This window comes from Vanessa atalanta, chromosome 6, assembly GCF_905147765.1.
Source record: "Vanessa atalanta chromosome 6, ilVanAtal1.2, whole genome shotgun sequence".
In the NCBI taxonomy this organism is placed as follows: Eukaryota; Metazoa; Arthropoda; class Insecta; order Lepidoptera; family Nymphalidae; genus Vanessa; species Vanessa atalanta.
Window position 1 is genome coordinate 4,460,291 of NC_061876.1, and position 12,606 is coordinate 4,472,896.

Consider the following 12,606-nt stretch of genomic DNA (forward strand, 5'->3'; position numbering starts at 1 on the left):
GATGCGTTGATGTTGATTACCTCTCTACGGTCGTGTAGGATAGCTGTCCATCAAGTGCGCATGTGTCCACAAAGTTGTCCGACGACCTGGTGAAGGTCGTGGGAAGCCGCTGGTTGCGGGTTGTACAAGACCGGTCATTGTGGCGATCTTTGGAGGAGGCCTATGTTCAGCAGTGGACGTCCTTCGGCTCACCGATGAGATGAAATGTGCATGTGATATAAGTGTATATGAGCCCTTGTGTTCTGCTCCATCAAATATGAGCAGCCAGCTAGTCTTTGAGGTTGGCTGTGGTCAAAGCCTACCTACTGAATGATTAAGAAAATCAACTGCGCTTTATGACTTTGTGTTTAGGCAGCTCGTACACAACTCATGAAATTATAGGCACACATACGTACTTAGTGGTGCTTTGTGCAGCTCGTCTGGATAGTTCCGACGCACCTACTACAACTACTTATTCTACTGGTAAACAGCGCTATTGAGTTTTGTTGTCTTCCGGTTTAAAAGGTGAGCATACCATTGAGCATACATAGAACACAAGCACTTAACTTCTGAGCTCCCAAGGTTGGCGAAGTATTGGCGACGTATAAAATGTTTAAAACCTGGCTAGAGGTGACCACTCACCAAACCATAATTATTAAAAAAAACTGCCTCGATAATAATCCTGTATAATACATACCTACCTAACTAAAACACTCAACCTTCCAACAGATTGTATATTATTTAATAACAATTTTAGTCACTCATGCAATCTGGATTACCGTGAGTTTTTACTCGAGTATTTCTATGTCCGATATAATGGCGCGAGTTTAGCATAATTGCAATTATTCTAGGCTTCCGTTCACTCCCCTTTATACATGATTAATAAATAATACACTACTTATACTATATTATGTAGATTTATTGTTTGCTCGTCTGTTTCTACTTTTAAGTAAACATAATAATTACAAACATAATAATTTTGGACTAATATAGCAAAAACTTTTCTAAAACATATAACACCTCATCTTATTGCCTCCACTGGTGACAGGAGGACTGGTTTATTTTTCGTCCGATGAATCCGAATTGCGATTCAACGAAAAATGCTGCTAGACTTCTTGCCACCGTTTCACGCGGTCATGATTTGTACAGTTATTTTTTTATTTTTATTTTGGTTAGTATTATTATTTAAGTACGCAATGTAAACAATTCTTATATAAATAAATTATTACAAGTTTATTTTTCAAATATTCTCACTACCTGAGAGTCAAAACGAAGTACGCCTTATTTATATTTATTGATATTGATATAATTATTAACCGAAGCCATTTTTTTGTCAACGGTACAAGTAATGAATAAAAGACTATAATTTCTAATAATTAACAATCATTTACTTCAAAATATTCATATAATTACATAATAATACTCTAAGTTTGTGATACTCGAAACAAATAGCATTAAAAAAAAATATTGTTTTTTCTATAACCCTGACATCATAAAATATTGTTGTCTACATAAATTAGAATTATAAGTAACCGAGTGTTGCATAAGTTTTAACAAATGGAGCATCACTCTCGCAGGAATTCCTGTAAAAGAAAAATATATATCAATTGCATACCAGGAAATAATGTTCCTTAAACAAATTCATATGGCTCATAATTAACGCTACACTGCTCATATCTGATATTGATCTCGACTACACATACAAACAAAGCAAACAGCTGTTGAGGATTGTTAAACAACATTGTGGATCTTAAACGAAAATTGCGGGAATAAATCATTTTTAAATGTAATGACGGCGAAGGACCTTAAACCTTCATAAGCCTGCCGCATTGGATGATCATTTACACATTTATAAGTGTATTATCTATGACACATTTAACCTGCATTGAATGATCACTGAAGGTACAGCGTGTGGGAGTTCCAAACTCCAAGCCTTCAGAGATGAGTAGGCTTTTACCCAGTAGTGAGACATTTACATTCTTTTAATTTTTTCATTTTAAATGTTTTTTATAAATTGCTTCATTCGATTCTCAAAATATTATTTGAAAAAAAAAAAGTCTATAATTATAATACGTGTATAATAATAGTTTACGTAATTTTAACCACATTCTCATCTCTTTTATTAATGTTATATAACATATATATGTTATATAACATTATAGTCTAATTGGCGTCTGCATTTGTTAGTTAACAAAATATATGCGCGTAATAGTGACTTATTTCCAAACTTTGTTCGTATTTTCGATAGTAACTGAGGTTAAAACTAGTATTATTTGTCAAGGTTCCGATTTAATAATAATGATGATTGGGTCTGAAATCTGACCGTGCACAGTCGAAGATTTTGATGTTAGCTTGTCACGATTTTATTAGACTAGTATTTTTTGTTTTATAGACTTCTGTAAGTTGGAAGATAGAACGTTTTAAAAGTTAGAATAAGTAAAGATTTTTCATTTGTAAGAAATGTTAAGACTTAGAGGGTAATCAAAAACAATAAACAAATCATAATAAAAATATTGGTGAAAATGATTGAAATTAAAACATAAGTGTTACAATATAAATTTAATACTAAAATCTTTCGATTTCAATAGTAAAAAAAAAACATTTAAAATTAACGGATATACATTTAAAAAAAAAAAAACCAATGCACTACTTACTGTAAAGATGTTATTTTAATAAGTAGTTGATAGTAAAAAGGATAAAAACAAAACAACGATTAAAATAAAAACATTTTATACTATAGTTAAAATTATTGCGTGGTATAAAATTAAGATTTATTCAACTTATTTTTACTTTTAACATTTTGATTATAGTTTATAGCGTTTACGAAGATAGTTGCAGAGAAATAGGTTTTATGGAAATTAAAAAGACTTATTAGTATAAGGTAGATTTATGATATTTCTGTTTTATTAATATATATTAAGTTCAAAGTTCGAAAACGCTTACCTGATGAAAAAACTAATTGTTAACTAAAAGATATCACATAGAACTCTTGAGTTTTATGTGATATTTTATTGCTGATTTTTATAAAATTGACAAAGGAAATATAATATCTATGTATTCAAAAACATCTTGTTTTCTGAGTAAAAATAAAACTAAACGTTTTTTCGAAGTAAAATATTATATTCGTCGCTAAAACGTAATTTTAAGTATTTACTCTATTTTAATTCCTAAAAAATAAATATTATTTCATTAAAGAAGTGGATAGTATGGTAGTAAAGTTATTAATGATAGACTTGTGTGCTAGATTATTTAGTTCGGTAAGCGCTCTCATTAGTTTGTGTTAAAATATAAATTACCTCAGATTTTAGCAGAGTCAGAAAGTAACGGAAATTAAACCAGAATATATTTAGGTGACAAATGAATATTATGTAATAAATATTAAAGGCTATATTGTTGAGGAATATATTATTTGTCATGTGAATCAGTAAACCAGTGACACTAAAATACATCAATTATATACACTATAGCTACCTCTACAACGCGATATACAGTGCAAACACGGTACCAACAATTCTGCAATACTAACTACATCTCTACAAACAATGCTCAGCGAAAAACCGTACTTACTCGTCCTCCCAGGGACAAATGTCGTTTCGCTGCTTACATTCACTGACTCCGCTTTTACTATCACGCTTAACAATATCGGATTTAGAAACCGACGACAGTTCGTCTCTATGAGCAATTTTTTTCACCGCGTCGGACTCGAACGCCGCCTTGGAATCTTCGGAGACTCTCTGTGGTGGCACCGAAGGCACTTTGTCTACGTTGTCATCGTCGACCCCGATGTCTTCACAAACGGCTAACGGCGCCACCGGCAGCCGCGGCAACCCTAACTCAACAGCCGGGGTGCCGCCCGACAGTGATGTCGTCTCCGGAACTGGCACTTTACTAGTTTCCGATGACGACAATACGATAGATTTTACACTTGCGGTTTCGATTTTCTCTTCGATTCGACTCGGCTCCGCTTCTCTGTTATCGCCGCCGTCTTCCTTACTCGGTGATGAGGTTATATCTCTCGTAACCGACGGTTCCCGAGAAGGCGGGAGGCGGACGGACACGACGTCGTCCTCAGAAGACCGTGTCCACTCTTCTTTCGAGTCCGCCTGAGAATCAGTTTTCGAGTCTCCCCGAGACTCATCCTTCGACTCTGTTTGCGATTCTTCGTAGGAGTCCAGAGACGCGGTAACCGTCGGTAACTCAACAGGAGCCGCTCCTCTTTCCACTTTAGCCGCTTCTGTGGACTCCACTGTGTCGACGATCATCGCACACCGTTCGGGGAATGCTACCGTCTGCTCCGTGGGCGTCGCGTCTGCGGACGCGAACACGGACGAAGGTTCCTCAGAGTGAGCGATTGAACGACGATCTTCAGGCGACGCGGTTCTCGTAGGTGACTCTGCTGATTCGTCGTCGGGTGCCGAACTAACGCTTATCGTAGGCGTCGGGTGGTGAGGTGGCACCGGAGCTGTTTGCACGACGGGCGGCGCGGGGGCAACGCGCGGCTGTCTCGGCGAGTGCGGTGGAGAGGCGAGCGGGGCGAGGTGGCGCGGCTCTACGGCTGACAGCCGTCGCAGCGGGGGCGGCGCTCCTCGCAGACCACCATCTAGAGTGCTCTGTTGCGGGAGCCGTCGAGTGCGCTCGCTCGTGCCCACTGCTGCACTAACGTCCGAAGAGGAACTACCGGAGTCTGCAGCTGAATCTTGTCTCCGTCTCGTCGTTCCGTACGTACTCTCCCGAGTCGAACACTCCCAAGGCAGCACATCTGCTGTATCGTCGTCTAGTGGATCCCTGGAAGATTCGTAAAATATGTATATATAAATAATTACTATATAAATATATAAATAATTCTATGTATGTCGGAATAAAAAAATTAGAACATTATAGATAAAGTAAATCTTTTCAATGAAGTCAGTCTTTGAAATTAATCGTAAACGTAAAACCTACCTGAACGGGATGTCGCAGAGGTTGGATTGACTGTGGCTGTGCGGGGGCGGCTCCGGTGCGCGCGGCGGCTGCGCGGCGCAGACGGCCAGCTCGTGTGCTGAGCCTGACAACGAGCGGTCCGATCCGCGTCTCCTCGACAGCGCCGCACTGCCACTGCCGCCACTTCCACTTGTGGAGCCCGGCTTTTTTTTCACTTGGCCACCGAAATTGAAAAACCTGCTGACAAAAAATTACTTAGTAACTTCATAAGATATATCTCCGATATGATGTAGTTCTGATTAAGTTATAAAGTTTACAGATAAATTCTTAATATACGTCTTTAACCGTTGTACAATTTTACCATTCGCAATGATAATGGTCAATATGATACAAAACACCGATCACAGTGGAGTCACTGGAGTTTCACTAGGCGGCATTTTATATTCTGTGTTACTATCCCTTTTCAATAAACTCAGAAATGGATTCTTTAACTTCTTATTACCATTATGATGATGACTTGCGTCTTTATATTCGGACTAAATTCTTTGACATGACTCTAGGCATTAGTTAGTTCATTAAATGTTATTCTAGAATCTAGATCATTTACTTGCATGATTTACAAACGATCATTTACTTGCATTGGTGTAAATGCCTCTAAATGTCAAGTAAAAAATTGAACATAGTTTTCGGCAATTTTTTAAACCAGGTAGATCTGGTTCGGTTGGTGTGCAGTTTGTCGGACCCATACACGTTGAAGTGCGGAGTTAGAAGGGTAGGTTGACCTCTCCTTTGCTCTTCAATCTGTATGTGAACGTTTTGAATGCCGCACTCAGTAGTAAATATATAGGTTACTATGTTGAAGGTGTAAAAACAACATCAGCTACGCGGAAGACATGATGCCGTTGAGCGCGTCTATATGAAAGTAATCGAATATGATCTAAAAGAACGGGTGTGATGTGGTTTGCCCGATGCTTAATAGATGTACCCTGTTCCAAGCATGCTGCACATATTTTAATACAAGCAGCCTGTGAAATAAATTTTCAAGAAAAGTAAATAACAATGCATTAAGAATGCTCATACATTGAAGCGATAACTTAAGATGATAGCATCTTATCTATTACTAAATTACATATTTTTTATATACCCACAGATTTATATTTATATATTTTTGTAAGTATGATTTTTTGTGGATTGTACATTTGATTATAAGTTATTGTGCAATATAATATTGATAAGGTATAAGAGATATATATGTCAGTTTAAATATATTTTTGAGTGTTCAGAGATGAAGTTATTATTAACATCAAAATAAAATTTCAACTAAAAATTGCAGCTATACGAACTTTGCTTTCTTCTGGTAAACATTCCGCCCTTCAGCCAATAATCGTTGGAAATGATCGGAGCGGATAAACCGCGGGTAACAGTCCTTCTTGAGCAGCAGTCCATATACGTGGTCCGCTGCTTGGTCCAGTGCGTACCGCGAGCCGCTGCGAATGCCTTCCGCAACGCGCTCTGCCGTCGCACCATCGATGTTTATCTCGCACGGTGCGCCTGGCTTCAGGAACTCCCTACAGAAAAAGAGGATGTCTAAGTATGATTGTATTTATCGAGTGATAGGTGTACTTTACAGATTTATTTAAATATAAAAATATTCCTTAGATTTGATAAATTTTCAACCATTTTAATCAAATAATTAGTTATTATAATAATGAGCCATAATCACTCAAATGTGTTGCTTACTCATAAATTTCTTCAAGTTTTTTAGGTATTTGTTTGGTACTACTTCGTCGTAAGTCCATTACAGCCAGCCAAAATCGAATATTCTCGTGAGAATATTCCTTTCGAAGGAAACTAGTAAATTCTTGAAGGCCTGTTGGGTCGGATACTAATTCTTCTATGGAAAGTGCCCATCTCTGCACGCGTTTTTCGCTTGGCACTTCCACGCTGTCGAAAAAGCAAAGTTTTAAATTATTTTATGATGGTGTCGCCAGACGTAAATTTATAGTGTATTGATTGATCTATTTACATTGGGCTGTTGATCTGCCAAAATAGAGTGTCATCGCTGACCCATGGGTTAGAAGGTTGAGGTGGCGTGAGCCAGGGATCATACGCCGTGAAGGTCTCCGAGTAACCCATAAGGGCCTCAAGGGCAATAGACGTCTTCACTCTCGTACGATCAAGACTAGCTCTTAAATGTTCAACCTGGAAAATAAAATCATTTTCTTATTACTTAGAGGATCATATTCAGTGATAGCTTTATATTGAACTTTTATCAGCAACTCTTGGTGAATGCAAGTTTAGTAGGAAAATATGAGTTCTCCATTTGTTACCTCTCGTGTCAGTTGTTGTATCGAGCGCTTCTTCGGCCGAGGATGCCTAGCGCGCACCGGCACAGGACAAGGCTCGAGAGCGCTCGGCACTCCTGGAGGTGGACGGGCTACTCTCCAATAGGCGCGCTCTTGACTGTCGCTTACTATTTTGTCTCCCTTCTTACGATCTTTCGCGAGCCGAACCTAATGATTAACGTGTGACGTTATAATTTTTCTAATCATTATCAGTTTCAGAAAATTCAAATGGTGACATTGGAGCATACTTGAGTTATTTATCAACATACTTGCTAACATACACTTATAATTGGGTAAAAATTCGTGTATAACCGAGGTATATGTTAAGTACATTATATTATCGGCGAAATAAATATTTTCATATTTTGGCATTAATTTCAGCAAAATTTTACAGTAATTCTAGGTACGCTTGTATGTATGTATGTAAGTGAACATAACAAACAACTAACATCTACAAACAACTATGTACGTACATACGTACATAGTTGTTTGTAGACATTTCTTTATAGCCGTAGTAGCATATTAAACAATTTATGGTATTTATAAAACTATAATTAATATAGTACTGTATAATTATTACTAAAATATCTAATACCTATTAGTTGATAGTGTGAAACATTGCCAAATAATTTTACAACAAAATTCCTTTAAATATTTTAGAGACTTTTTTTTAATATCTAATTTACCTTTAATATAAATAAATTGTGTATGCTCAAATCTATGAAGTACATAGAATAAAGATGAAATAATCTTTTATCACCTGTTCTTCAGCCTGCATAGTGATAAAGTCCCACTTAGCGGCGAGGTTCTTCTTCAAGTTGGCTAAGGCTTCTTGCTCGTAATCTTCCAGGCCGTGGCGCTGCTTGTTCCGAAGTGTACGCTTCACAAGATAGATGGCGTATTCCACGTTGTCGGGCCCCAGTGTAGGCGCGCTGGAGCCAGCACCAGCGACACGCGGCCCTTGCCACGGCCAATAGTAAGGACTCTGTGATAAAATGATTAAAAGATAAAGTGTATCGATTTGTGTTATACTTCCCTACTTGACCCTAAACTAACCATGATAAAAAGTAAAAATACTTGACGAAAATTGTTTCTTCAAAATTTAATTTAATTTGCCATTTAAATGTATTGAGTTTTAACATTCAATGTTATTAAGTATAAAATATTAATGAAACCGTTTGATAGCTTAAAATAGTAACAGAAGTTTGCTCGTAAGTCAATAATTAAAGTTGTGGACTCATGCAGAGAAATGAATTGAATAAATTCAGGGAGTCAGACGCTTAGGAAACGTACATGCATCGTTAGATGTTTTATAGCTCGGTATACTCACTTGAAATCTATAAAGAGAAGAATCATCCTTTAACACAAGGTTTTTCGAATCGTTGACAGGAAAGAAATAACCATATTGGCATAGTTGGTTGGCTAAATTTATTGCTTCAACTGAAAAGGAATAAAAAGAGTTATTCACGGGACAATGATATTCTATTTTTGAAAACACTTTCTCGTTCTAAAGAAGTAACATTAGCCAAAGATAAATAGAAGGATCAAAATAATTTGAGGATAAAAAAACTAATAGCAATGAAATAATTAAAAAATATAGCTTTACCCACCGTTACTAGTCTCGTCTAAATTAAATCGTTCCATTAACCACTCCACAAGATCATATCCTGAAATAAATAAAACGTTATAAATAAATCTTAAATAATAATATCAACCAATAAAAATCCCAGTAACATATGAATGATTTTTTTACTTATTATTATTTCTCAACAGACATCCCGTCCGTCCCGTTGTTGTAACACATATTACAATTGTTATTTTATTTCAATGTGACTACATTTTATTGCCAGCCCAGCATCGCATTTAGGTGAATTGTCATGTTGATGTTGTTGATTAAAAACCTAATACTTCACAATTTTTGAGCATTAGAGTTTGCCCTAGTTCATAACTTATTTGTTTGTCAGGCTCAAAAAAGTCCTTCCTTGGAGTTCAAGTATACCAAATTTCATCAAATTCGGTAGTAGTCAAGTAGTTAGGCCGTGAAAGAGAACAGACAGACAGACTGAGACTGAGTTTAGATGATAGATAAATAGATATTCCAAGCAAACAAAATGTAGTATTCATTTACTTAATTTGTGTTCACAACATACTATGCTCGGCGGTTTAAGAATAATTCGCCAACATCTGTATCCATCAACACGCATTGAAGCAGCGTGGTGTACTTAGCTCCAAGCATTAGTCGTGAGCGGAGCGGAAGCAATTTAAATTAATTTATTAATTTGGCAGAATTTAAGATTGCGATGATTCATATAATGTGATTACGATTGTTCAGTTTAATGAACATACAGACATTCGTTATGTTTTATTTTCTTTTAGCGTCGGTAGAAACTAAATCTCATTTTGTACTTAAACCTAAATCAAAAATAAATTATATCTTAAACTTTCTCAGAAAACTATAGTTATGCTAATAACAATATATATAATTACAACATTGTTTTGTAGATTTCTTCACATTTTTAGGATTACTAGAGTATTTTAATTTTGTATTGGCGTACACTGTTTTGTTATTTTATTCATAACTAGCGACCCGCCCCGGCTTCGCACGGGTGCAATGCTAATACTAAATATACTACAGAATGTTTAATAACTTTCACAGTTTTTCATTAGACAATACAAACGACTATGGCCCTACGTTTTAAATCTGTAATATCTTTGAAAATATTCATTTAAATTAAATACTGTAAGCGGCCATATTAATGTATATTAAATGCACAATGTATTTAAGGTACTTATTTGGATAAGGATTAATGCTGTATTGCTTAAAATCGCTTCGAAAATAAACCTTTATTTATGGTAAAGGTTAAAAAATTTGTATTGTGGGATATACCTAAGAGATAGACATATACCGGGGATTTTTTTTGAAGATTTTTTTAAGGTGTGCAATACTGTAGTACCTTATTTTGATCTATCTCGTAGGGTTCAGCCAGCATTTGCAATGTAAGCGCAAAAAATGTGTTTATTTACGATATCACTTCAGTAACCTCTAAAAATATCAGTGTTTCTCTACTATATTGTGTATGTATTTATCTAAGATAAAGTTTGAGTTTGAATTTGAAAAAAACATTTTAAGCAGACTATTTAATACTAAATCAAATATACTAAATAAATTAACAAATCAAATGAACTTCAATTAAAAAAATCATATTACGTAGTTTAAAGAATGATCGATTTTATAGTATATTAATAAATAAATTATATATTTGTAACCTTTTGATATAATCTACGGTAAGAAATCATGAGAGCGCGTCTCGGTGAACGGCCGACGCATGTCGATGCGTTCACTATTGATTTTGCAATTAGACCCCACAGACAATGTTGAGAATTGAGGTAAAGATCGTAATGCAAAGACTCGTCTACTTACTCGCACACTCGCTTGAATTACATATAATTGTATACTGTATTTCTCTGTTTTAATGAAAATCCGGTACACGGATACTTCTAAGAGTAAAAAAAATATAAGAAAATATAAATTGATTTATTTTCAAGAAATTCAAGGCTTACCCATAAAGGCTGAAGGTATAACGCTAAGAAATAGTTTCTGACTCCGTACTGGTACGCCGCTTTCTGGATCTTGCATTTCTTTTATCAAACTTTCCATCTGAAAAAAAAACCTGTATTAAAAATAACGCCAAGCGTTTCATTATCATGATTACGTAATAATTACCTACCTCAGCACCTTGGTATTAAAATTGAAATTTTAAAATATCTTTATTCGACATAGAAGCGATACACATTTTTATTCATTATCAAAATTCTACCACGGGTCCTGAAAGGAATACCTCAGATCTGCGGCGACAGATACTCAACGTAAAGTGACAATTCAGAGGTGCTTGTAAAAGCCTACTTAAATAAAGTGGGTATATTTTAGTTGTGATTTTATTTATTTATTGATAATATAAGACTCTTTAAGAAATCATATTAGTACAAAAACTGTTTTTGGTTTCGCAAGGATAGCTCCGGGTTGTCAGTTTATTCGCATAATTATGCTTCGCTCTCATTAATAGTCAGCTCAACTGTTGCTGGCTTGATCCCAGTAGAATAATCACGAGCCTTCGTGAAGATCAAGTGACACGACGATGAGCGGCCCATTTCAGTTATTAAGTAAAACAATTTTTAAGAATTTATTCGTATTATGTGATTGTTAAAAGACAAATACTATTAATTGAGTATTTAATTTCTAAATAGATTCTTATGTGTCTAGTCAACATTATCATGTATTTGTTACAGAATTGTTTTAAAAGAACAAAATGATTGCAATATTTTTAAATGTAATTTTAAATGATTTAAAAAAAATAACCGATTTAAATGTGAAATGTTAATGACTGGAAATATCCTTTGGAGTCGAGTTGGAAGAGGGTCTAAAGCAAAAGGCTGACTCTTATGATCATGATAGCGTCTTAAGTCAATAAGACTTCACAATAGCGAGGACAATGACGCGTCACTCTCAATCTATAAATACTTCAAGAGCCCTTACTTGTAGGCAGAGCGGGGTTAAAAAAAAAACTTTACAAAAGTAAGTATCTTGGTGCAAAAGAACACTTAAACGAAACTCCATACTCTCATAATTTTGAAACTGCTAATATTAATTTTATAAAGGTCTTATTTGACACGTGGAGAACATAGTTTGATTTTGAAGTTACGGCGAATGTTACAGATTTTTGTCAGATTTTACAAGTGTGAAGATTTAAATCTTGTAACTGAATTTATACCATTTCTACTAAAACATTGAGCTGAAATTTTTCATCTGCTTATAATCTAGTAGACAAACTTATACTCCTAAGACGGATTAATTGTTTTAGTCCTAACACGGATAAATTGTTAGTTAGCTCATAATATTTTATTATTACGATAATAAGAATATAAAAGTGTCACTACAAAATTACTTGCTGGTTCTCCTCCGAAGAATCTTCATTCCAAACCGGTTCATGTAGCTCACCGTTAAATGACGATTTAAAAGTGCAAATATTCAAATTAAGAGTTTTATAGGCTATCCTCACTCTGCTTGCTCATATTTATTGTAAAATATTTTGCATGCCAAGCCTTTGGTGTTCGAAATTTAAATCTTCATATTTAATTTTAAGCTACATGATAGAATATTGAGCAAATTCTATGCACAGGAAGCTTGTTAATAATTTAATAAACGCCACGTAGATATTCTTAGCATGAAAATAACGTATAATATTTATATACGCAATATTCTAGTGCGAAACGTTGATAGGAAATAAGAGGATCGATAGGAACGCGCAGGAGGCAAGCTGAGTCATATCCACCCCCAGGCACAAGTCTTGAATTCAATAGATAT

General features: G+C 35.3%; 1 protein-coding gene across 4 annotated transcripts in view; it reads right to left on the reverse strand.

Annotated features, from left to right (window-relative positions):
• Positions 1–1,348: 1,348 nt before the first annotated feature.
• LOC125065033 overlaps positions 1,349–12,606 on the reverse strand; it is a 31,360-nt gene continuing 20,102 nt past the window's right edge. For 2 of the 4 annotated variants that reach the window (XM_047672463.1, XM_047672460.1), the window contains exons 4-14: positions 10,806–10,902; positions 8,855–8,911; positions 8,575–8,684; positions 8,005–8,229; positions 7,230–7,412; positions 6,926–7,101; positions 6,640–6,843; positions 6,243–6,467; positions 4,921–5,136; positions 3,547–4,764; positions 1,349–1,562 (exon numbers count right to left, since the gene is read on the reverse strand). In XM_047672463.1, coding sequence (XP_047528419.1) covers positions 1,502–1,562; positions 3,547–4,764; positions 4,921–5,136; positions 6,243–6,467; positions 6,640–6,843; positions 6,926–7,101; positions 7,230–7,412; positions 8,005–8,229; positions 8,575–8,684; positions 8,855–8,911; positions 10,806–10,902 — 2,772 coding nt within the window. In that variant the 3' untranslated portion in view covers positions 1,349–1,501. The remainder of the gene's footprint in view (positions 1,563–3,546; positions 4,765–4,920; positions 5,137–6,242; positions 6,468–6,639; positions 6,844–6,925; positions 7,102–7,229; positions 7,413–8,004; positions 8,230–8,574; positions 8,685–8,854; positions 8,912–10,805; positions 10,903–12,606) is intronic. The other 2 variants (XM_047672461.1, XM_047672462.1) reach the window with 1 other exon arrangement.